Genomic DNA, 24,322 nt, shown 5'->3' with positions numbered 1-24,322 from the left:
GAAAAGAAAAGGAGACTATATAATTTATTGGTAATTGCCTAATTGGTAATTTGCAGTTATTTATGAGATCTCATAATTCTTTTATGTAATACCACAATAAAAATTTGCTACCTGAGCTTCAGTTAGTGACTTAGGGATACTCATTGGTCAGTGATACTCATTGCTTCCTTGATCATTGTTCCTGTTACATGAATTTTACTTATGGGATGATAAAATTATAATTAGTGGGTGTATGCTTGTATGGAGTTTCATTTTTTTTCCCCATGAAAAACAGAAAAAGTGATCATATGAAGGTGCTGAGGGGGCAGGATGATGTTTGTTTTTTTAGTAAAAATAGGGATAGTGAATTAATGATTTCAATTCTATGTCCGTCGACTATGTTCCATTTTTTTGTGGTTGAATTCCTTAAACAACTCACCAAACATAGCACCACCGTATTCATTACAAGAGCAACGAGAACCAAACATGGCACCGCCATATTCATTGCAAGAAAATTCCTTCTTTCAAACACAACAATGCTCTTACTATTCTCCGCAAATCCCCCTCTTTCAAGATCCGCCACACTGTCCCTGAACCTTGAATGCACCAATTCAATGATCCTCCTAAGCCTGAGATTGGCGGAGGTGATTGCAGTGATGGTGGAGGTGGTGGCGACGGTAGCGGCACTGGTGGTAACAGTGGAGAAGTAAAAGAGAACGATGGAGATGAAGAGTTCAAGGTTTTGTTGGATTTTGAAGCGGTTATGAAGGAAGCGGAAGCATGTGGTGTGAAGCTTCCATTGGATATGGTGGAGGCAGTGAAGACCATCGGCATTCGAAAAAATTTCCTTCAACGTTACTTGGACTTACATGTGGGTTTCTTTCAAAGTTTGAATTTTTGGGGAAGGAAAAGATCATTTCAGTGGTTAAGGTCGATTTGGTGTTTTTGTGTTGCAGGGATTGACTTGGTCAGTATGGCTATCGTTTGTGATGAAGCACTGCTCTATTATGAGAAATTGAATGCTTGTTGACCCTCGTTTTCTATTTAAAGTTGGAATTAAGGTTTGTTTCTAAATCAATGAAGTGTTACATACTTACATTTCCCCTGCTTGATATAATGTAATCGTCTGGCTTACACCAAATGAAAATAGTTATGACTATGGAATTGATAAGTGGTGTTACAAGATGCTAGAATATTAGGAGAGGTAAAGAGATGAAAAAGTGAAGGGAAAAGATTTGCAGATCCTCATATGAACCCTATCTAACATACACGTTATGGTTATAATGGTAAAATCACAAAGTTGTGTGTTTATCTTTAAAGAATTTTTGTGTGTATTTATTATCATAAAATTTATATTTTTTCCAATAAATTTATGTGTTTTTTTTAATATTTTTCCTTCAAAAAATTGTGTTTATCTTTTAAAAAAGATATTCTGTATTTATCGTCAATAATTTATATGTTTTCTTCTTTTATTTCTCTTCCAAAAATTGTCTTTACCTTAAAAAAGCTTTTGTTTACTGCTGTAAAATTTTTATACTTTTCCCAAACTTTTCAAAAAATTGTGTTTATGTTAGAGAAATTTCTGTATTATTATAAAGTTTCTGTGCTTACTGCTTAGTGTAAAGAGTATATTCTTCTTCCTTATATACATTTCTTCTTTTCCATTTTTTTCTTTTTAGTCACATTTTAAAAAATACACACAAAAAAAAAAGAACCGAAAATGCACAAGAAAAAAAAAATAGAAGAATGGAGGAGAAATAAAAGATCTAGAAAAAAAAAATTAAAGGTGGAAAAAGAAAAAGACACAGAAGGAGGAGGAGGAAAGAAAAGGAAGAAAAGATGTTGGGAGCTCAGCGTGTGAATAAGATAAATGAAAAAAATCACTTAAAAATACTTGATTCAATCACTTAAAAATACTTGATTAGAATCGATTATAAAATTGACATGGTCACAACTCAAGCATTTTTGAAATCTAAACATACGCTAACATAATAGCAATACATTTTTTTAAAGAATTTAAAAAATAATTTAAATATTGATAGAGAAATCTCAAGATAATTGCAGTCAAATAATCAGTGTCTCAATTGACAACTTATATAAAACCAATCATCCATTCTTCCTTTGAAAAAAAAGTACAAATATATATCTGCATTTTTAGATTCAATTTGCACCTTACAAATTTTGTTGTTTGCTTGCATTTGCATTGGAATAGATAAAAAAATGGTGCAATAATTGAAGGAATACGAGTTTACATCTACTGGCACTATTAAAGGAATGCGCATTATGTTGGAAAGTAATATAAAGGTTAACACGTTACTGATCTAGTAAAAAGTATGTTTCCCACTTCAAAGTGTTTTCTTCTATTCATGCTGCCATGCTACGCTATCCAATCACTATGACGCCACTATATTTATACACATTTCCCCAAATCCTCGGTATGCATCTCATTCCCATACAAACTAATCCTGATTGCATTGTATATTCCCAGTGCACACACACAAATGGATTGCAAGAGAATCCAAAGCACCCTGTACCATAGTAAGAACTGGAAATATGATGTGTTTGTGAGTTTCAGAGGAGAGACTCGTAACAACTTCACCGATCATCTTTTTGATGCTCTCCGCAGGCACGGCATACTTGCCTTCAGGGATGATACTAAGCTCGAGAAAGGAGGACCTATATCAGCAGGGCTTCTGCAAGCTATTGAAGGATCGCAGGTTCTAATTGTGGTCTTCTCAATGGACTATGCTTCGTCCACATGGTGCTTGCAAGAACTCGCACAGATAGCTGATTGCATTCAAATACCAGGACACCGTGTTCTGCCTGTTTTCTATAATGTGAGTCCATCTGAGGTCAGAAAGCAAAGTGGAAATTATGAAAAAGCCTTTATGGAGCATGAAGAAAGATTCAAAGATGATGCCGAGATGATGGAGCAAGTGCTAAGATGGAGGGCAGCTCTAACACAAGTAGCTAATCTCTCTGGCTGGGATGTGAAGGATAAGTGAGTAATCAATTCTATGTTTTGCTATTTATTCTTTTGAAATAATTTGATCACCACTCCTAACATTAATTAAGAGTTAAGACATTTCAAAGATTTCATTGAATATAATTATGTTTGATAGATATGTAGGTTTTCTTGTGCTGTCTTAAGTGAAGATTTTTTGTTTTTCTCCATTGTTTTTTTCTTGATGTAATTAGGTCACAATCTGCTGAGATTGAAAATATTGTCAAAGTGGTAACAAGCATACTGAGTCCCAAATCATCATCAAGTCTATCTAATGATATAGTTGGGATGCATTCCCCTGTACAAGAATTAGAAAAGCTTCTAGTTTTGGACTCAGATGATGATGTTCGAGTTGTAGGGATTTGTGGGATGGGTGGCATAGGAAAGTCAACTCTTGCCACCATTTTATATGAAAAGATCTCTCATCAATATGATGCTTCATGTTTTGTGGATGATGTAAGTAGAATTTACGGAGGTTATGGTCCACTTGGTGTACAAAAGCAACTTCTTTGTCAAGCTTTCATCAAAGAAAATTTTCCGACGTGCAATCGTTCATTGGCAAATAATCTGATTCAAAATAGGTTACGCCATAGAAAGGTTCTCATAGTTCTTGATAATGTTGATCAAGGGATTCAGTTGGAAAAGTTGGCTATAAAACGGGAATGGCTAGGCAGAGGGAGTAGAATGATCATAGTTACTAGAGATGAGCATATATTGAGAGAATATGGAGTGGATGAAGTTTACAAAGTTCAACTCTTAAATGATGAGAATGCTCTCCAATTGTTTTGCAGAAAAGCTTTCAAATGTAATCATGTTGCAAAAGATTATGAAAACCTGACAAATTCCGTGTTAACATATGCTAATGGACTTCCATTAGCAATTAGAGTATTGGGCTCATTTTTGTTTGGGCGAGATGTCTCTGAGTGGAGTAGTGCATTGGTTAGGCTGAAAGAAAATCCAACAAAAGATATTATGGATGTGCTACGAATCAGTTTTGATGGACTTGAGAATATGGAAAAAGAAATATTTCTTGATATTGCATGTTTCTTTCACAATGAGTTTGTAGGATATGTAAAGGATATTTTGAATATTCGAGGTTTTTATGCTGATATTGGTATAAGAATTCTTATTGATAAATCACTCATAACTTGTAATCACTGGGGTTGGATTGTTATGCATGATCTGTTGCAAGAGTTGGGTAGAAGTATTGTTCGAGAAAAATCACCCAAAGAACCAGGAAAATGGAGCAGGTTATGGGATCAAAAGGATCTAAGATATGTCCAGCAAGAAAACAAGGTAAAATAGTTATTGAGAATATTATTCTTTACTACTACTTTTAGAATCTAAATAATTTTAAAAGGTCTAATGTATCAGACAGCTGAGAACGTTGAAGCCATAGTTCTGCGAACATATGATGAAGCTGGGAAAGAGTTGTCAGCTGAAACTTTGTCACAAATGAGTGGCCTGAAATTACTCATACTTCCCAAAGGAAATTTTTCCGGAAGCCTGCATTTTCTTTCTAATGAGTTAGGATATCTTGATTGGAAAGAATATCCTTTCACATATTTGCCATCAAACTTTCAGCCAAATAAACTAGTTAAATTAATCCTTAAATATAGCAACATCAAAGAACTCTGGGAGGGAATAAAGGTATGATAGATATTATTGTCTTTATTCATGTTGATTTTATTTAAATGAAAACAAGAGGACAATTTTCTCATCTTTCTCTAAATTAACAATGAGTTGGAAAGTAGTTATGATGCCCCCTTTTTTTTGTTTGTTTTGTTGTAGGATCTACATAACTTGACACATATGGAACTATGTCATTCCAAAAATCTGGTAAAGATACCAAATTTATCACAGGCCCCAAATCTTGAGCACCTAGATCTTGAAGGATGCGTTAAACTTGTTCACCTTGATGCTTCCACTGGTTCTCTAGAAAAGCTTCATTTTTTGAATCTGAAAAACTGCAAAAGTCTTGTTAGTATTCCCAATAGCATATTTGGTCTTAATTCACTGTATGATTTAAATCTATCTGGCTGCAAGAGATTGTTTAAATATCAGTTGTTAGAGAAATCCAGGCCAAGTAAGCAATTGAATGCGGGTCAAAGTGTAGAAAGGCACATGACATCATCCATACGCAAAACTCTTACAAGGCCTCTCCAGTTTTTGTCTTCTAGAAGGCGTGCCAATTCAGTTGGTTTGTTGGTGCCTTCTGTGTCTCATTTCCCAGCTTTGGTATCTCTTGATATAAGTTTCTGTAATCTGATTCAAATCCCTGATGCTATTGGACTGTTATGTTGTTTAGAAGATTTAAACATAGGGGGGAACAATTTTGTGACGCTACCTCATTGCATCAAGGAACTTCCCAAGCTAACTTGGTTGAATTTGGAGCACTGTAAGCATCTAAAGTGGATGCCTAGTACCCTTTTGCCGATACGAGGAGGTAGCAATGGAGGAATATTTGTTTACAACTGCCCCAATTTGAGTGACACGGAAAGTTGTCGTGTCACAGTTATTTCATGGATGATAAAAATGATTCAGGTGCCAATTTCAATTCCTCGTTTTTTTTCCCTTTTGGCTTCTCTCTGTATATTATGAACTGATATGGATAGCTAATTTCTTTGATTCCAGGTGAACATGCAATGCCCTTTAATCAAATGCAAATTTGAAGTTGTTATTCCAGGAAATGAAATTCCAAGGTGGTTCAAAAAACAGAATACGGGTGATTCAGTGATCTTGGATCCATATCCCATTCTGGATGATAATGATTGGATTGGCATTGCTTGTTGTGGAACATTTGTTGCACATCATGATCCAACTCAGTTGTTTGAAGAAACAATAGAATCTCAAGATCTAATTAGTTTTGGTTTCCGTTGTACTCGTTCTGATGGGAACATTTATTCCCGAGTTCCAATATGTCTTAAGAAAGATTTGATCACAACTGAAGTAGATCATATGTTGTTAAGCTTTATCTCCCAGGAAGTTTTCATTAATTATTATGTAAGTCATATAAAAGAAGGAGCATCTGATCTTCATGGTGTTGAATTGCATATCATCAGTGATTATCCAGAAGAAGTAGTAGAGTTGAAGAGGTGTGGTTACCGTTGGGTATTTAAGGAAGATTTGGAACAATTTAACCCAACAATGATGTTTAGCGCCAATTCTTCAGTTCAGTCTCCCAAGCACAAGTTTCTGGCAATTCAAGATCACCAATAAATAGCATTCTCTTATTATTTAATGGTTCAATTCTTCTTGTGGCTTTTGCTTTACATTTACAAATGGGTTATTGTAATTTAAATCTTTTTTAATTAAACTACTATGACATAAACATAAATCAATCAAGTTCTTAATTCTGCAGGTATAAACTTTCTTCAGTCATTTTAAAAAATATTGGATTCAAAATTAAATATTCAATTGAAGTTTATTTTGATGTCATATAATTATATAGATTAAGTTAAAAAATATCCTTAAAACATTAGTTCAAATGGTAAAAGAAGAAATTTTATCTTTTCCAATACACTAAATACATAAAAAAAACTTTAAATGTTGACTTATACGTTATATTTTCTATGAAAAGATTTTCTTATAATATCCTTAATTATATATATAATAAAAACAATTTAAGGATCCAATCCAACCAACAATGGGTACACGTTTGTGTCTTTTAGAAGAAAAACTTCTAAATGAGTATAAATATTCTGGGAAATTTAGATGCCGAAACTATTGAGGCCATATAGCTAGTATCTCCCAAAATTCAGCTCCAATTTCAATTGTTTCTTAATACACACTATTTTCTTGCAACAGTAACATCTAAAAACTAAAAATACATTTGAAGAACGTATGCAAATTGCAAAACAATAGCATATTAGAAATATTTGGTGATAAAATGTATTAATCCATTTCTAATATTAACATCTTTGACATCTAATTCAGATGCTAGTTTCCACTAAAAATGGAGGATGAAAAGAAATTTCTGACTCTCATATGTGCAAAGTTGTCTCTCAACTACCCTGTGAGTTTCTTTTAGTATTAATTATAATCCATTCAAGCATGAAGTGAGGTCCATGAAAGCATTGCGATCGTCCATTGAATGATCATATCCAAAATCTTCCTCTGCCTTGGCTTAGTATCTCTCAAAACAAAGGTTGATTTAAATATGAAATTGGAATCACAAGCCCCTTCATTTTCTCTCTTAACAGAGATTGAGATAGCCGTTTTTGAACTTCATCAACTTTACAAGATTCTTGGCTAATACCAGATGATACTCTTCTAATAGTTTGTTTCCTTTTTATTTTTATTATCATAGGCTATGGACCCCTTTTTCACATTTCTATTGGGATGGTTCTGTTTCTGAGTTAATTTTACTACTGCCTGAATTGAACCAGTCAACAAACTCGTCTCGCAGATTAGTATTCAGCACTTTTTTTGTTCTAAATTCAACTTAGTCATATACAAGTAGACACTAGTATTGTACAAAGAAGTCCACCAAAAAAGGGAAGAAGTTTACTAGAAACGTGTGCTTTTGTTCTTGTTTATTCTATGTTTCGTGATTGTAGCAGAAATGTTTTTCTATCCAATTGAAGCATATTTGGAAGCTACAATTCATGTATATGAGATCCTTCCCTACAAATATGCATGAATTTCGTTAATCATCCATCACACAGTCATAAAAAGAAAATGAGACTAACGACACTTGTATCGTTCAAGAAATTGGGTAGGTGCCATAGAGAAAATGTTTAGCAAATCATGACAAAGATTTGGAGCAAAGAGCTACGAATATTGAAGCAATGCGTGTCAAATTGGAAGTTAAGAAAGGTTAACGTCACTACTTATCTATTTTTTTTTTTAAAAAAAAAGTATGTCCCACACTCCCATTTCAATGTTTTGTTTTGCTCATAATAAACTCTAAACCACTCACTGCAGGAATTTTCATCTATCCTTTCCTCCACAGAAAAACTACTACCCTGCAAACTAACCAAAAGACACGTCCATTGACTTTAATATATATATATAAATCCCTTATCCTCGGTGTGCATCTCATATTCATAGGAACTAATCCTTATTTCTGCATTGCTTATTCCTTATTGACTGTGCACACTTACAATGGATTGCATGAGAATCGAAAGCCCCTTGTCTGTTGAGAAGAATTGGAAATATGATGTATTTGTGAGTTTTAGAGGGGAGACTCGCTTCAACTTCACCGATCATCTTTATGCTGCTCTCCGCAGACACGGCATACTTGCCTTCAGGGATGATACCAGGCTCGAGAAAGGAGGACCTATATCAGATGGGCTTCAGCAAGCTATTGAAGGATCACATATTCTGATTGTTGTCTTCTCTATCAACTATGCTTCTTCCACATGGTGCTTGCGAGAACTCGCACAGATAGCTGACTGCATTCAAATCCCAGGACACACTGTTCTGCCAGTTTTCTATGATGTGAGTCCAACTGAAGTGAGAAGGCAAAGTGGAAATTATGAAGAAGCCTTTATTAAACATGAACAAAGATTCAAAGATGATGCTGAGATGACGGAGCAAGTGCGAAGATGGAGGGCAGCTCTAACACAAGTAGCCAATCTCTCGGGCTGGGATATGAGGAATAAGTGAGTAAACAGTTCAAAGATTTCAGTGGACAATTATGATTCATAGACCATCTCATGCTATATATAGTTTTTTCCCCTTTTGTTGAACTAAGAATTTATGTAGATTTTCTTGTTCTGTCTTTTGTTTTTCACCTTTTTTTACTATATATTCAGGTCACAATCTGCGAACATTGAGGAAATTGTGAAAGCAGTAACAAGTATATTGAGTCCCAAACCATCATCAAGTCTATCTAATGATATAGTTGGGATGCAATCCCCTTTGGAAGAACTCAAAAAGATTCTAGCTTTAGGCTTGGATGATGATGTTCGTGTGGTAGGGATTTGTGGAATGGGTGGTATAGGAAAGTCAACTCTTGCCACCATTTTATATGAAGAAATCTCTCATCAATATGATGTTTCATGTTTTGTAGATGATGTAAGCGAAACATACAGACATGATGGTCCACTTGGTGTACAAAAGCAACTTCTTTGTCAAGCTTTCATGGAAGAACATTTTCTTATATGCAATCTTTCATTGGCAAATAATCTTATTCAAACTAGGTTACGCCATAGAAAGGTTTTCCTAGTTCTAGATAATGTTGATGAGGGGATTCAATTGGAGAAGTTGGCTATAAAACGGGAAAGGCTAGGTCCAGGGAGTAGATTAATCATAGTTTCTAGAGATGAGCATCTATTGAGAGAGTATGGAGTGGATGGAGTTTATAAAGTTCAACTCTTAAATTATGAGAATGCTCTCCCATTGTTTTGTAGAAAAGCTTTCAAATGTAATCATGTTGCACAAGATTACAGGCGTTTGACAAATTCTGTATTAACATATGCTAATGGACTCCCGTTAGCAATTAGAGTGTTGGGCTCATTTTTGTTTGGGCGAAATGTGTCTGAGTGGAGTAGTGCATTAGTTAGACTAAAAGAAAATCCAACAAAAGACATTCTAGATGTGCTTAGAATCAGCTATGATGGACTTGAGGAGATGGAAAAGGAGATATTTCTTGATATTGCATGTTTCTTTCCCTCTGGGTATGGAAAATGGTATGTAAAGGATATTTTAAGTATTCGAGGATTTCAATCTGATATTGGTTTAAGAATTCTCATTGATAAGTCACTCATAACTTATAAGTGGGACGATATTATCAATATGCATGATTTGTTGAGAGATTTGGGTAGAAGTATTGTTCGAGAAAAATCACCCAAAGAACCAAGAAAGTGGAGTAGGTTATGGAATCAAAAGGATCTAAGTGATGTCTTGCGGGAAAATAAGGTAAAATAGTTATTGAGAATATTGTTCTTGACTTCATTTTTAGAATTTAAATAATTTTCAAAGATCTAATGTTTCAGGCAGCAGAAAACCTTGAAGCCATAGTTCTGCCAAGATTTCATCCAAATAGAGAAGAGATGTCAGAAAGGACAACACTGAGGGTTGAAGCTTTATCACAAATGAGGCACCTTAAATTACTCATCCTCGGAGAAGTGAATTTCTTAGGATGTCCTAATTTTCTTTCTAATGAGTTGGGGTATGTTGATTGGGAAGACTATCCCTTTACATGTTTGCCATCAAGCTTTCAGCCAAATAAACTCGTTAAATTAATCCTAAATTATAGCAACATCAAAGAACTATGGGAGGGAATAAAGGTATGATAGATATCATTGTATTATTTATGTTTTGATTATATTTGAAAGAAAACGAAGACAATTTTCTTATTCTTTCTCTTTTCGTTCACTTAATTAAAATGAGCTAGAATATAGTTATAATAATAGCCTTCTATTTTATTGCAGGATCTCCATAATTTGACATATCTGGAACTATGTCATTCCAAAAATCTTGTAAAGATACCAAATTTATCTCAGGCCCCAAATCTTTGGTACAAAAATCTTAAAGGATGTGTGAAACTTGTTCACCTTGATGCATCTATTGGTTCCCTGGAAAAGCTTCATCATTTGAATTTAGAAAACTGTAAAAATCTTGTGAGTATTCCCAACAGCATATTTCATCTTAATTCTCTTATATATCTAAACCTATCTGGCTGTTGGAAATTACTTAAATATCAGTTGTTAGAGAAACCAAGACAAAGGAAGCAGTTGAATACAGGTCAAAGTGTGCAAAGCCATATGACAACCTCCATATGCAAAACTCTTACAAGGCCTCTCAACTTTTTGTCTTCTAGAAAGCGTGCCAATTCAGTTAGTTTGTTGGTGCCTACTTTGTCCCGTTTCCCAGCTTTGGTATCTCTTGACATAAGTTTCTGTAATCTAGTTCAAATCCCTGATGCTATTGGACAGTTACGTTGTTTAGAAGATTTAAACATAGGGGGAAACAATTTTGTTACGCCACCTGATTGCATCAAGGAACTTCCCAAGCTAAGGGTGTTGAACTTGGAGTACTGTAAGCATCTAAAGTTGTTGCCTAGTACCTTTATGCCGATAGGAGGTACCAGTGGAAGATATTACTATGGAGAAATATATGTTTTCAACTGCCCGAAATTGAGTGACACGGAAGGTTGTCGCCTCACAGTTATTTCATGGATGATAAAAATGATTCAGGTACCAACTTCAATTCCCTTTTTTCTGTGTATATTATGAACTTATATTGTTAAGCATACCTAATTTCTACTGTGGCAGGTGAACCCGCGATGCCGCATTGAAGCTGTTGTTCCAGGAACTAAAATTCCGAGGTGGTTCAGCAAACAGAATACGGGTGATTCAGTGAGCCTTGATCCATCTCCCATTGTGGATGACAATAATTGGATTGGCATTGCTGCTTGTGTAACATTTGTTGTGCACGATACTCCAACTCAATTGCTTGAAGAAGCCATATTTCCTCCCGCTCTAATTGGTTGGAGTTTTCGTCGTAAAGGGTATAGGAACATTTATCCCCATGTTCCAATACGTCTTAAGAACGATTTGATCACAGCTGAATTAGATCATATGTTGCTAATATTTTTATTCCGGGAAGCTTTCATTGATCGGTATACAAGTAATGCAAAAGAAGGAACATCTGATCTTCATGGTATTACATTGCATACCATAAGTGGTTTTCCAGAAGAAGTTGTAGAAGTGAAGAGCTGTGGTTACCGTTGGGTATTTAAGGAAGATTTGGAACATTTTAACCCAACAATGATGTTTAGCGCCAATTCTTCAGTTCAGAGTCCCAACCACAAGTTTCTGCCAATTCAAGATCACCAATAAATAGCATTCTCTAATTATTTAATGGTTCAGTTCTTCTACTGCCTTTTGCTTTACATTTACAAATGGGTTATTTTTAAAAATATTGGATTCAAAATTAAATATTCAATTGAAGTTTATTTATTTGAATTTATAGTATTACTCCATTTCTAATATTTACATCTTTGATATCTAACTAAGATGCTAGTTTCACGACAAAAAGGATAAAACAAATTCTAAGCGCCTTATATACAAAATTGTGGAGTGAAGTATCAACCCGGCCCCTGTCCATTTTTAAGAATGACAACGCGACTCCTCAAAATAAAATCGATCCACTTCGGTCCCTGTCTCATGATTCAGTCACACAACGTGGTCCCTGTGGGTATTTTTTCGTCAACTCTGAACGGAAAATGCTGACGTGTCGCGTTCAGAAATGGACAGGGGTCTAATTGTCTCTAAATTTAAATTGGTTAGGGGTTTATTTGTCCTTATAATTTTTTAAACAATATTTTTTTAGATTTTTTTTATTTATTGTATTAATATTTTTTTCAATAAATTATTAAATATATGGTATAATAAGTACAAACTAATTAATAAATTATTCAAATTTAAAAATATCATTTATTATGAAACTAAATAAATCATTCTCAAATATAATTTTTAAATACATAAATAATAAACATTAAAATTCAGTTAATACATTAATAATAATACTCTATGATATACTATTAGTATTATGATCTAGATAATTTTTTACAATAAAGTGAAAACTAATGAACACATTACTTGATATATAGTAAAATATTTTTGAGTAATAACAAATTTATTTTTTTATCTCTTTAAACTAAATTAATAATTTTATTTAATATCTTTGTACTAAAATACATTATGAACAAGCTACTAATACTAAATGAAATAATTAAAATATATAACCTTTAATGAAATAATTAAATACTAATTGAAATAATTCTATTTTTTATCTCTTTAATTGAATTTTAATATACTTAAAATTTTAATTAATCTATATTATTCTTATTGATAAATCTTTATCAATCTATAACCTTATGATCATATGTATTATTAATAGATTAATAATATTATTGATACCTTAAATTTGTTGAGTTTATAAATGGTCTCCATCATATATATATATATATATATTACTTCATTTAGTATTAGTAGTTTATTCATAGTATATTTTAGTATAAAGATATCAAATAGATTATTAATTTAGTTTAAAGAGATAAAAAAATAAATTTGTTATTACTCAAAAATATTTTACTATATATCAAGTAATGTGTTCATTAGTTTTCACTTTATTGTAAAAAATTATCTAGATCATAATACTAATAGTATATCATAGAGTATTATTATTAATGTATTAACTGAATTTTAATGTTTATTATTTATGTATTTAAAAATTATATTTGAGAATGATTTATTTAGTTTCATAATAAATGATATTTTTAAATTTGAATAATTTATTAATTAGTTTGTACTTATTATACCATATATTTAATAATTTATTGAAAAAAATATTAATACAATAAATAAAAAAATTCTAAAAAAATATTGTTTAAAAAATTATAAGGACAAATAAACCCCTAACCAATTTAAATTTAGAGACAATTAGACCCCTGTCCATTTCTAAACGTGACACGTCAGTATTTTCCGTTCAGAGTTGACGGAAAAATACCCACAGGAACCGCGTTGTGTGACGGAATCATGGGACAGGAACCGAAGTGGATCGATTTTATTTTAAGGGGTCGCGTTGTCATTCTTAAAAATGGACAGGAGCCGGATTGGTACTTCACTCCAAAATTGTGACTCAACTACCCTGTGTGAGTTTCTTTTAGTATTACTCATAATCCATTCAAGTGAGAAGTGATGTCCAAGAAAGCATTCTCTACGCAAGGAATGGTGAGACCGTCCATTGAATGATCATATCCAAATTCTTCCTCTGTCTTGGCTTACTAACTCTCGGAACAAAGGTCGATTTAAATATGAAATTGGAATCACAAACCGCTTCATTTTCTCTCTAACATAGTCTGCGGAATAATACTCCATATAGGTCCCCAAGGATTTGTCCGTACGACAGATTTGTCCCCCAAGAAAATTAACTAAGTCCCCAGTCCCCAAAATTGTTAAATATGTGACATATACGTCCCTGCTCCAGGTTTAGCTAGTTAACTGAACACTCTCTCTCCTACGTGGAGGTGATGAGTGTGACATGTCAGGTTAAAGGCTTTCAGGATACTTTGGTCCCTGCACACGTGGCCAAAACGACGTCGTTTAAGACTTTTTCAAAACGATGTCGTTTTGAATGGGACAGATTAGTCCCCAACCTTTATGAAATGAACGATTTAAAACGGCAGCATTGTAAATAGGTCTTCACTTTTAAAGGAGATGAACATGAAATTAGGTCTTCACTTTTTACCCCCTGTGCCTCCAACCCATGTATGTGAGAGAGAGTTTTTGGCTCTGAAGAAGATGATGGCTAGTGGAGGCAGCACGTCAGTTGCAAGTCGGAGACGCGGTCGGAGAACTATGGATGATGTCTTCAGTGTTGACAGCAGTTCGACTAGCGTCCGAAGGGGGCGACTTAGAAGAGGAGAACATCCTAAGTGCAAGTGCAGGACATATGCCGTAATATCCAGGTCTCGCATAACAGAAACCCGAATAAGCTGTTCTTTGGCTGTCCTCACTTCAAGGTACTTAAGAGTGGTGGATTTTTATGGTGCTGTAGTTTTGATAATTAGGGACTAAGACTAATATGATGATTTATGTTCTGTTATTCTGATTGCAGGAAAAGCAAGAATATTGTGATTTTTTTATATGGTTTGATGAGATTTTTGGGTATTTGGTGGATGATGTAGTTGAAAGCCGTAGATTGGCCTCTGTGGAGACATGCGTGGGTGAAGAATTTGGTGCAAGTTTGGATTATTGCTTGGAAGAGAGAGTGAAACAATTGGAGGAGATGTTAATAAAAAAGAATGAAGATAGTTCGAAACTCAAGAAGGACAGTGTTCTAAGGTTGTTTAGTAGTGTAATAATAGGAGCACTTGTAGTTGTGATTCTGTTTTGTATCTATGTGGTGATTATTTAAGCAATTGACATTGTATCTTTGTTAGAAAAATATTGTATTTGAATGGCTCATTTTAGTTAAATGAATATTAGAAGTTGATAATATTGCTAACCCCTTCAGAAAATGCAAAGTAATTTGACAAAGTAGATTAAAACAAAAATACTATATAATCCAAACCAGAATATTCAAGTAACATGCATCAGAATGTTAACATAAAGTAGCATCAACATAGAGGATGTACATAAGTTGTATCAAAATGTTAGCAAAATAAAGAATGTCTATTTCTTTCTACACACACTGATGTAAAGTGGTGCACAAAAAATATTAAAAGTGGAGGTCTATTTTTTTCAAAATAACAAGAGTAAACAAGATCTTGTCCATTTCACAATAAATTTCTTCTAAAGCATCATTTCTTCTTAGATGGGTTCAGTCCAGGCATTGGAATGAATTTAAACATTTTGGAGGTTGTGCCGCTACTTGCAGCTGCAATTGTCTCAACACTCACACTTTTCTGTCTCTTGGGCCTAATTATTGTCTGCTTTGGACGCCTAAAAAGCTGCTGAGGCTGAGTTTGTCTTCCCTGATTGAATTGTAAACAATTATGAGTATTCTAAAATAAGATATTTGTAAGTAATGTTTAGGAATTAATAGTGAAACATATTATGAAGCATACTTACAGTTGCAGCATTCACATTCATTCCTACGTCTGGTACAGTATTATTTGTTGGTGTCTCAGGCTGGATAACCTCATACGTAAGCAAAATTATTAGGACAATTAAACCCTTCACGATGTATTTTATAAGTCAAATAGGTCCTCTAAAAATGCTACTATAAGTCAAACAGGTCCCTAATTACTAAATTTATATGTCAAGTTGGTCTCTATAACACAACAACTAATTCATGTCAAAAACCTGAATCATAAGCATGTTATCACACATATGAAGCTGCACAATGTATCACATTTAGCAGCAGAAAGTAAGTGTCATTGGCTTCACAATGTATCACACATATGAAGCTGCACAATGTATACCTGAGTTACGGGTGCCGATTGAGAAACCTGAACCTCTTCTTGTGTTGTAGTTGACTTTTCCTTGGATTTTCCTTTGACCTTTCCTTTAGGATTAGTGCCAGCCTTAGGAGCTCCCTTGCAGGTCTTAGCATTGTGGCCAGTCTCTCCACATTTTTCACATGTGACTCGAAAGGTCTTTTTTGTCTTAGTACTCTCTGGTCCGTCTTCTATTAGATCTGGTCTTCTCTTTACTGGACGTCCTATTGGCCTCTTAATCTTGCAACTAACGTGCTGCCTCCACTAGCCATCATCTTCTTCAGAGCCAAAAACTCTCTCTCACATACACGAGTTGGAGGCACAGGGGGTAAAAAGTGAAGACCTAATTTCATGTTCATCCCTTTTAAAAGTGAAGACCTATTCACAACGCTGCCGTTTTAAATCATTCATTTCATAAAGGTTGGGGACTAATCTGTCTCATTCAAAACGACGTCGTTTTGAACAAGTCTTAAACGACGTCGTTTTGGCCACGTGTGCAGGGACCAAAGTGTCCTGAAAGCCTTTAACCTGACACGTCACACTCATCACCTCCACGTAAGAGAGAGAGTGTTCAGTTAACCGGCTAAACCTGGAGCAGGGACGTATATGTCACATATTTAATAATTTTGGGGACTGGGGACTTAGTTAATTTTTCTGGAGGACAAATCTGTCGTACGGACAAATCCTTGGGGACCTATTTGGAGTATTACTCTAGTCTGCGAAATAACCTTTTTTGAACTTCATCAACTTTACAAGATTCTTGGCTAACAGCAGATGATACTCTTCTAGTAGTTTGTTTCTTTTTTATTTTATTGTTATAGGCTATGGACCCTTTTTCACATTTCTGTTGGGATGGTTCTATTTTGAGTTAACTTTACTACAATCACTCAACAAACTTGTCTCGCAAATTAGTATTTAGCACTTGTTTAGTTCTAACTTCAACTTAGTCATATATAAGGAGGTGGATGACTATAAATAAGAGTGAGAATTTGAGTTGTAAGAATGTGAGTTATTTGTAATAAATATTTGAGTAATAAAATATGTTTTTTATTAAAAATTTTTTTCTTGTATTCTTAATTTTCTTATTAAATATTTAGGGGAGGTTGATTTAGTTTTAATTTAAATAGTTAAATAAATCTAAGTGCTGGTACAATTATATTAAAGTGTGGCCAAAACTGTAACACTAATCTCTTTAGATAGGTAAAAACTTTTATTCCTACAATTTTATTGTAAAAGAGATCCATTAATTCTATGAATTTTTTCCATAATTCATAAAATTTATAATTTTATAATATTATTTCGTAATATTATTACTAGCAAAAAAAAAATCAACTTAGTCATATACAAGTAGACACTAGTATTCTACAAAGAAATTGACAAAAAAAAATAGTTTACTAGAGATTTTTTGTTCATACCTTTTTTATTTTATGTTTGTGATTGTAGCAGAAATTTATAGTATAGAAATGTAATTTAAAAAGAAAACAAAAAATACTTAAAAAGGACTTACTTAAAAAATTTATAGTATAAAAATTTAATTAAAAATTTAATAAAATTATAAAAATAATAGAATGATTAAACTTTACATTTTTTTTATAAAGACATCCTTGAGATTTGAGAGGATCATGTGATCCATATTGGTCATGTTAGAGATATTTTTGTTTGCAGCACAAGGAATAGAGATAGTCAATGGTGAACACATTTTTTGAACAATGTTGTAAATTTTTCGTCGTTTTTGTGGAGAATACCGAAATCCCGAAAATGCCAAGAAGCTACAAGTCATGTATATGAGATCCTTCCCTATAATTACTCATCAATTTCGTTAGTCATCCATCAATGACTGTAGTCATGAGAGGAAAGTGGGACTAAGATCAAGAAACACGCACCATTTGCCATAGAGAAAATGTTTGGCAAATGAAACGATTTGGACAAACGAATCTGTTTATCTATTTTTTAATATACTGAAATTGATACCTACTAGTGTTCTAAAATCAAAAGTATTGTCACATCAGCTTAATAGTGAATTTTGCATAATTTTTTTTTATCTATTTTTTGCTCTACATATATAGCAATATTAATATTCTTTTCTCTTTATTTTCTTCCTTTTAAAGTAGTTAAATGATATGCTATGAAAAAAAAGTAAAATCTTAAAAATCTGATTTGAAGACAATTATTACAAATAACACTTATATACATAAGTATCTTGAGGGCTTTGTTGACAAGGACGGTAAAACTAGAAAGAAGACAAGAAACATATTTTGCGATGACTTTGTTGAACAATATGAACAACCACCAATCAAATAAAAACGCATTACACCTCCAAATTAACCTTCTAAATTTTAATATTAAAATAACCATTCATACACTAGTAAAATGAACATTCGATATATCTATTGTTTACATTATTTAATATTTTCATTGTTTACCTATACTTTAATAAATTTATATTTTTATCATTGTTTACACCTTTTCTATCAGTTTTTATCTGATGACCGAAAAATTTTAGATGGCTTCATATCACTTCTTTATTTTTCTTTTAATTTTCTATCCTGATCCAAACAATGAAAATTTTAATTTTTCATCCATTTTTTATACCTACATTTTTTTTCTACTCAATTTCCTTTAAACCAAACAATGTGTAAGGACTTTACATGGGTGATGGGGTCAATTGAGAAAGGACAACATACGCGTACATGATTTTTTTTAAAAATCTCCACAAAGAATTCTCTACATGTATAAATTTGTTATTTTGATAAGAAAAATTATTCTTTTATTTTTAATTCTAAATTTAGAATTTTATCAACAAAATTAGGGAAAATACTCAAATAAAAAGAATATCCATTTATAAGTCTTTATTAAAAAAAATACAATAACGACTGAAAGATTGTAATTTAGAATCTCTCTATTCTTTCTTTACAAATGATAATTGTCGAAACATTAGTCTTTGCTTAAACTATATTTAGATTCAAAAATCAATTGTTTAGTGTAATTATTACTGTTAAATAAACTCTTTAGTTGATTAATCTTCAGCTAGCGGGACAAATGCAATTCAAATTATTTTTATAGTTGCATTGTTATTATTCTTAATGGTAATACTAGAAAAAAAATAGTCGAAACTTATTTTATTTAATATTTATTACCACAAATCTAATTTTCAAAAATTAAAAATTTTTTAATTATAGTCCCAATACTAATAAAAAGAATATTTAAAAATAAAAAATAGCTCACAATAAAATGTTTAACTTTGAGTACATGCATTTTAATTTACTGAAACATGCACCATTTGCCGCCATAGGAAAAATGTTTAGCAAATGAAAAGATTTGGACAAACGAATCTGTTTATCTATTTTTAATTTACTGAAATTGATACCTAGTAGTGTTCTAAAATCAAAAGTATTATCACATCAGCTTAATAGTGAATTTTGCATAATTTTTTCATCTATTTTTTGCTCTACATATATAGTAATATTAATATTCTTTTCCCTTTATTTTCTTCCTTTTAAAGTAGTTAAATGATATGCTATGGAAGAAAAAAGAAGTAAAATCTTGAGGGCTTTGTGCCCACCTTCCACATATTATTTACCACTAAGCTTCACATGGGTGATGGGGTCAATCGAGAAAGGACAACATAGGCGTATATGATTTTTTTTAAAAATCTCCACAAAGAATTCTCTACATGTATAAATTTGTTATTTTGATAAGAAAAATTATTCTTTTATTTTTAATTCTAAGTTTGGAATTTTATCAACAAAATTAGGAAAAATACTCAAATAAAAGAATATCCATTTATAAGTCTTTATTAGAAAAAATATAATAATGTCTGAAAGATTGTAATTTAGAATATCTCTCTATATATTCTTTCTTTACAAATGATCATTGTCAAAATATTATTAGTCTTTGCCTAAACTATATTTAGATTCACAAATCAATTGTTTACTGCAATTATTACTGTTAAATAAACTCTTTAGTTGATTAATTTTCAGTGGGACAAATGCAATTAAAATTATTTTTGTAGTTGTATTATTATTATTATTCTTAATGGTAATACTAGAAAAAAAACAAAAACTTATCTTGTTTAACATTTATTATCATAAATCTAATCTTCAAAAATTAAAAAAATTTTTAGTATAGTCCCAATACTAATAAAAATAATATTTTAAAATAAAAAATAGTTTGCAATAAAATGCTTAAGTAAGAGTAGATGCATTTTAATGATTAAAAGATATAACAATATGAAGATATTATATTATATTTTAATTTAAACTACAACATAGTTAGAATATTGCCATGTAATCTCACTAGAAAAAAAGATAGTAAAATTTTACAAATAATTTAACGAAAATAAATTTTATTTTAACGTATAAAATATATATATATCTACTAAATAATTATTTATATATATGAAAAAAATGTTCATATATATTGTCCCCACATCAGATGAGTTTACATCTTGTGGGAAATTGGTAATAACCGTAGTATTATATACTAACACATTTTGTACAAATTAATTATTATTAATATTTGTAATGATATAAAATTATATATATTTTTTTTTAATGATTAAATGTTTACTAAATTTGAATGAAAGTGGTGGCTAGAGACTTTCTCTTCGCCGTAATTGAAAGAATGCGCGTGAAGTAGTTGGAAGTTAATTAAGGTTGTGTTCCACTAGAGTGTTCTCTTCTTTTCATGCTTCAGTGCAATGCAAGAATTTTCAGCTAAACAATGATTATGACGCCACTGTATATAAACATCTTCTCAAAAATTTAAACTGATTTTAGGATTCACCAAAAATCAAACTCTTAACCTTTTGGATCTAGTACTTTAATACCATGTTATGATATTACTTATCCCAAAAGCTTCGGCTAATGAAAAAAAATAACATTAATTATTATATCTTTAATACTCTCTAAACCTCCATTATAGACATTGTATAAATATTTTATTGATTCCTCATACTTTCTATATATATATATATATATATATATACTCTTTCCCGAGTCCTCGGTATGCATCTCATTTCCATACAGATTAAACTAATCCTTATTATTCACATATAATGGATTGCACCTTGTGTCTTGAGAAGAATTGGAAATATGATGTGTTTGTGAGTTTCAGAGGCGAGACTCGCTTCAACTTCACCGATCATCTTTATGCTGCTCTCTGCAGACACGGCATAGTTGCCTTCAAAGATGATACTAGGCTCCAGAAAGGAGGACCTATATCAGCAGGGCTTCTGGAAGCTATTGAAGGATCACAGGTTATGATTGTTGTCTTCTCTATCAACTATGCTTCTTCCACATGGTGCTTGCAAGAACTGGCAAAGATAGCGGATTGCATGAACATACCGGGACAGCGTGTTCTGCCTGTTTTCTGTGAAGTGAGTCCATCTGAGGTGAGAAAGCAAAGTGGAAATTACGAAAAGGCCTTTGTGGAACACGAAGAAAGATTCAAAGAAGATGCAGAGATGATGGAGCAAGTTCGAAGATGGAGGGCTTCTCTAACACAAGTAGCCAGTCTCTCTGGCTGGGATCTCAAGGATAAGTGAGTTACCCCTTCCATCTTTTGCTATTCATTCCTTATTTCAAATCATTTCATCATCATCACTCTTAACATTAATTAACACATGACACAGATTTTATTGAACAATTATGGTTAACTACACCTAAATCGCGCGGTATTAAAGTGTATAATTTTTTCATAAAATAATTTAGCCATTGATGGTTTCAGTGGCTAAGAGAAGGAGGGTTGAATCTTAGCCCCCTTTTCGATGCTAACACTTGCTGACTTTCAGAGAAGACTTTTCTGTTTTTGCTCGTCAATAGACACGAGCAACTTTGTTTTGTCTCGTCCCTTGCCACGAGACTTTTCTTTTTGTCTCGTCACTTGACACGAGATAATTCTGGTTTTTGCTCCTGTGTATTTGAAAACAGAAATGGAGTAGAAAGTAGAAGAAGATGGCACCCAGATATATCCTGGTTCGGCTGCTAGGTGCAGTGCAGCCTACATCCAGTCTCCATCACAACCATGATGGAATTTCACTATAATCAATCTGATTACAACTTGTAAAGTGCTAACCCAACTTACAAGGGGATTCCCACAGAATCATGATACACAACATAGATGAACAAAGGACCTCTAAGACATCTATGACTTTTTCTTTTAATTTTGCACTCTCTGCCTTTTTCCGCTCTATGGCTTTTTCATACAAACCTCACTTGTTTGCCTTTTTCCATGAGACTCAAGACATGACAAAATTAAACAGAAAAATACAAAACAGAGAACATTGAAGGAGAAGAGAAATCTGTTAGCTCAGGTAGCTCTGAGAACTCTGTGCCTTGCACTCTCAAATTTTCTCTTTGCTTCAAATAGTGGTTGTTCCCCCTTTTAAAAGAAGAGGAAAGCCTCCACACTTGAAGCCAAAACCGAACCAACTTTCTTCCTCCTTCAACAAACACAGAACCGGTTCGGCCACACAGAGAGAGAGAAGAAATAACCATGCATTAACCAACATGCAATTACCTCTAGTCCTTTCTTGATCATCACCCTTCATCAATCCGGGCTCTCCATCCTTGGTTTGCTCTCCAAGATGGATTTCTGGCCCTTGATGCCTCATGATGATAATGACTTCATCTGCTTCAATCTCTGTCTTCAACCATCACTTCGCCACTCTAGCTACTCCCTGTGGTGGTTGATCAGAATCGAAGACAAGCCATGCTTCAAGAATCTCCCTCTTGGCCGAATCTTCAACGTCCCTTTTTGAGCATGAAAGGCTCAAGATTACCTCACCAAATCTAACCACATTTGGTGAAAATCTCAGCCACAGCTCACTTTTATTTTAGTGTGTTTTCTTGCCATCATTAGATGGTCTTTAGGCTTGCTTTCTCTTCCTTTCGGTAGTTCCTTTTTTGCTTCCATGGCTGCCAATATTTTCTGTGCAATAACCGAAGAGAGAAAGAGATGAGAGAGAGAAGAAAGAATCTGAAGTAAAGCTATTTCAAAGTGATTAAACTAATTAATTGAAAATAGCTTGCTTTTACTTCCCTTAGTTGGCGTGTAGCAATGATGCCCTTAGTCAAATCAATCTTCTCTCACTTGCTTATGTTTCCAATGCATTAAATTAAATTTGAATTCCATCCAAAGTGAAAAATGGAATCCGTTGGAGGCAAGTAACAAATGTTAACTTTTGCTTTCCTGATGGACTTTGGATTCGGATCATGCATGGAAACATTCATCAAAATTGAAATTGGGCATTGTTGCAATAAGGCTTTAATCTGACCCAATAAAATTTTGATTCAATCAAATTAATTGGGCTTATGATAATGTTTGGGTTTTGGCCCAATTAATTTATTTTCCATTCAGCCATAATCATCATAAATTATTAAAACCAAGGGCTGAATGTATATTGGGCTTGCACCAGAAATTTGTTTTCGGCCCAATATGAAATCTGCACAACAAAATTATTAATTTAAGCAAATATAAATTAAGACCAAATTAATAATTTTGTAATTAAATATTTCAATAATGTTTGTTCATCATCAAAATTAAATAAGAGTTTTCCAAACTCATCAATCTCCCCCTTGATGACAAACATTATTAAAATTGAAATGGAAAGAAATTTAGAGATTGAGTACAGAATACTCCCTTTGATTTTTGAATTTCTCCCCCTTTCTAAATGTCACATGGCTCCCCCTTAATGTATGCTATTTTACCAAGGGAAGCACTAACCTGTAACATTTTAAATCAAGCTTCAAGTAACAATGTTATTTAGCATATTTTATGATGCTAAATGCTTGATTTATGAGCAGTTTTAATTGATAATCAAAACTCCTTTGATATCATAAACTGATTTACTGCTCAAACAACAAAAAGTATCCAAATATTTTTCTAACATTTTCCTGTTTAGGATATCAGAGCAAAACAACATGATGAAAAATATTTGAAGAACAAAACAAGGCAGTTTTGATATTTTTACACAAATTAAAGGAACTGCCAAAAATAAATTTTCAATCCAACAAGTTTATCAATGATGAATCAACAGCCAGGCATCAAAGTAAATCAAACATTATTATAAACCAAATGCCAAATAGACTAATCATGATAAACAAATGCAGTTCAAACAGCAATGACCATATTAAAACAAATGCAATAACAACATGCATTCTTTGAACAAGGGTAATCATGAATTTTTAAAAAAAAATTTCAACCCCTGTTCCCCTGTTTTTCCAGCCCTTGTTTCGTTCCAATTTTAATTTTGGAACCTAAATTTCCTCCCCCTTTTGTCATCATGGAGCAACTGCAAACAGAATTTATTCTATGAAACAAAATATGCAAAATATAACCAATATCCAAAATGATCAAATGTTTAACAGAGTATCACAAAAGTAATCAATCAAAAGTTCAAACAGGAAGCGAATAACACTAGAAATCACATAAGATATCAGATA

The 24,322-nt window shown here is 32.7% G+C and overlaps 3 protein-coding genes across 8 annotated transcripts in view; all 3 read left to right on the top strand.

The window, feature by feature from the left end:
• The first annotated feature begins 53 nt into the window (after positions 1–53).
• Positions 54–6,339, top strand: LOC130968561 (disease resistance protein RPV1-like). Of its 3 annotated transcripts, XM_057893905.1 has the most exons (7): positions 54–850; positions 936–1,040; positions 2,606–2,980; positions 3,178–4,279; positions 4,358–4,633; positions 4,775–5,527; positions 5,618–6,339. In XM_057893905.1, the coding sequence occupies exons 3-7, from the start codon at positions 2,718–2,720 to the stop codon at positions 6,200–6,202; spliced, it is 2,979 nt and encodes a 992-aa protein (XP_057749888.1). In that variant the 5' UTR covers positions 54–850; positions 936–1,040; positions 2,606–2,717; the 3' UTR covers positions 6,203–6,339. The 3 variants fall into 3 exon arrangements, with proteins under 3 accessions (XP_057749888.1, XP_057749887.1, XP_057749889.1); XM_057893904.1 differs by lacking the exons at positions 54–850; positions 936–1,040 and having other exon boundaries at positions 2,363–2,980; XM_057893906.1 differs by lacking the exons at positions 54–850; positions 936–1,040; positions 4,358–4,633 and having other exon boundaries at positions 2,363–2,980.
• Positions 6,340–7,914: 1,575 nt separating this feature from the next.
• Positions 7,915–11,898, top strand: LOC130968559 (disease resistance protein RUN1-like). Of its 2 annotated transcripts, XM_057893903.1 has the most exons (6): positions 7,915–8,589; positions 8,743–9,847; positions 9,925–10,218; positions 10,363–10,551; positions 10,636–11,127; positions 11,206–11,898. In XM_057893903.1, the coding sequence occupies exons 1-6, from the start codon at positions 8,090–8,092 to the stop codon at positions 11,770–11,772; spliced, it is 3,147 nt and encodes a 1,048-aa protein (XP_057749886.1). In that variant the 5' UTR covers positions 7,915–8,089; the 3' UTR covers positions 11,773–11,898. The 2 variants fall into 2 exon arrangements, with proteins under 2 accessions (XP_057749886.1, XP_057749885.1); XM_057893902.1 differs by having other exon boundaries at positions 7,916–8,589; positions 10,363–11,127.
• Positions 11,899–20,605: 8,707 nt separating this feature from the next.
• The window catches only part of LOC130968245 (disease resistance protein RUN1-like), a 28,018-nt gene continuing 24,301 nt past the window's right edge, over positions 20,606–24,322 (top strand). The window contains exon 1 of one of the 3 annotated variants that reach the window (XM_057893420.1): positions 20,606–21,419. In XM_057893420.1, the coding sequence (XP_057749403.1) occupies positions 20,935–21,419 (485 nt within the window). In that variant the 5' untranslated portion in view covers positions 20,606–20,934. The remainder of the gene's footprint in view (positions 21,420–24,322) is intronic. The other 2 variants (XM_057893421.1, XM_057893419.1) reach the window with 2 other exon arrangements.

This window comes from Arachis stenosperma, chromosome 3 (assembly GCF_014773155.1).
Source record: "Arachis stenosperma cultivar V10309 chromosome 3, arast.V10309.gnm1.PFL2, whole genome shotgun sequence".
In the NCBI taxonomy this organism is placed as follows: domain Eukaryota; kingdom Viridiplantae; phylum Streptophyta; class Magnoliopsida; order Fabales; family Fabaceae; genus Arachis; species Arachis stenosperma.
The sequence above is the reverse complement of the archived record's forward strand: the minus strand, read 5'-3'. Positions and strand labels throughout refer to the sequence as shown.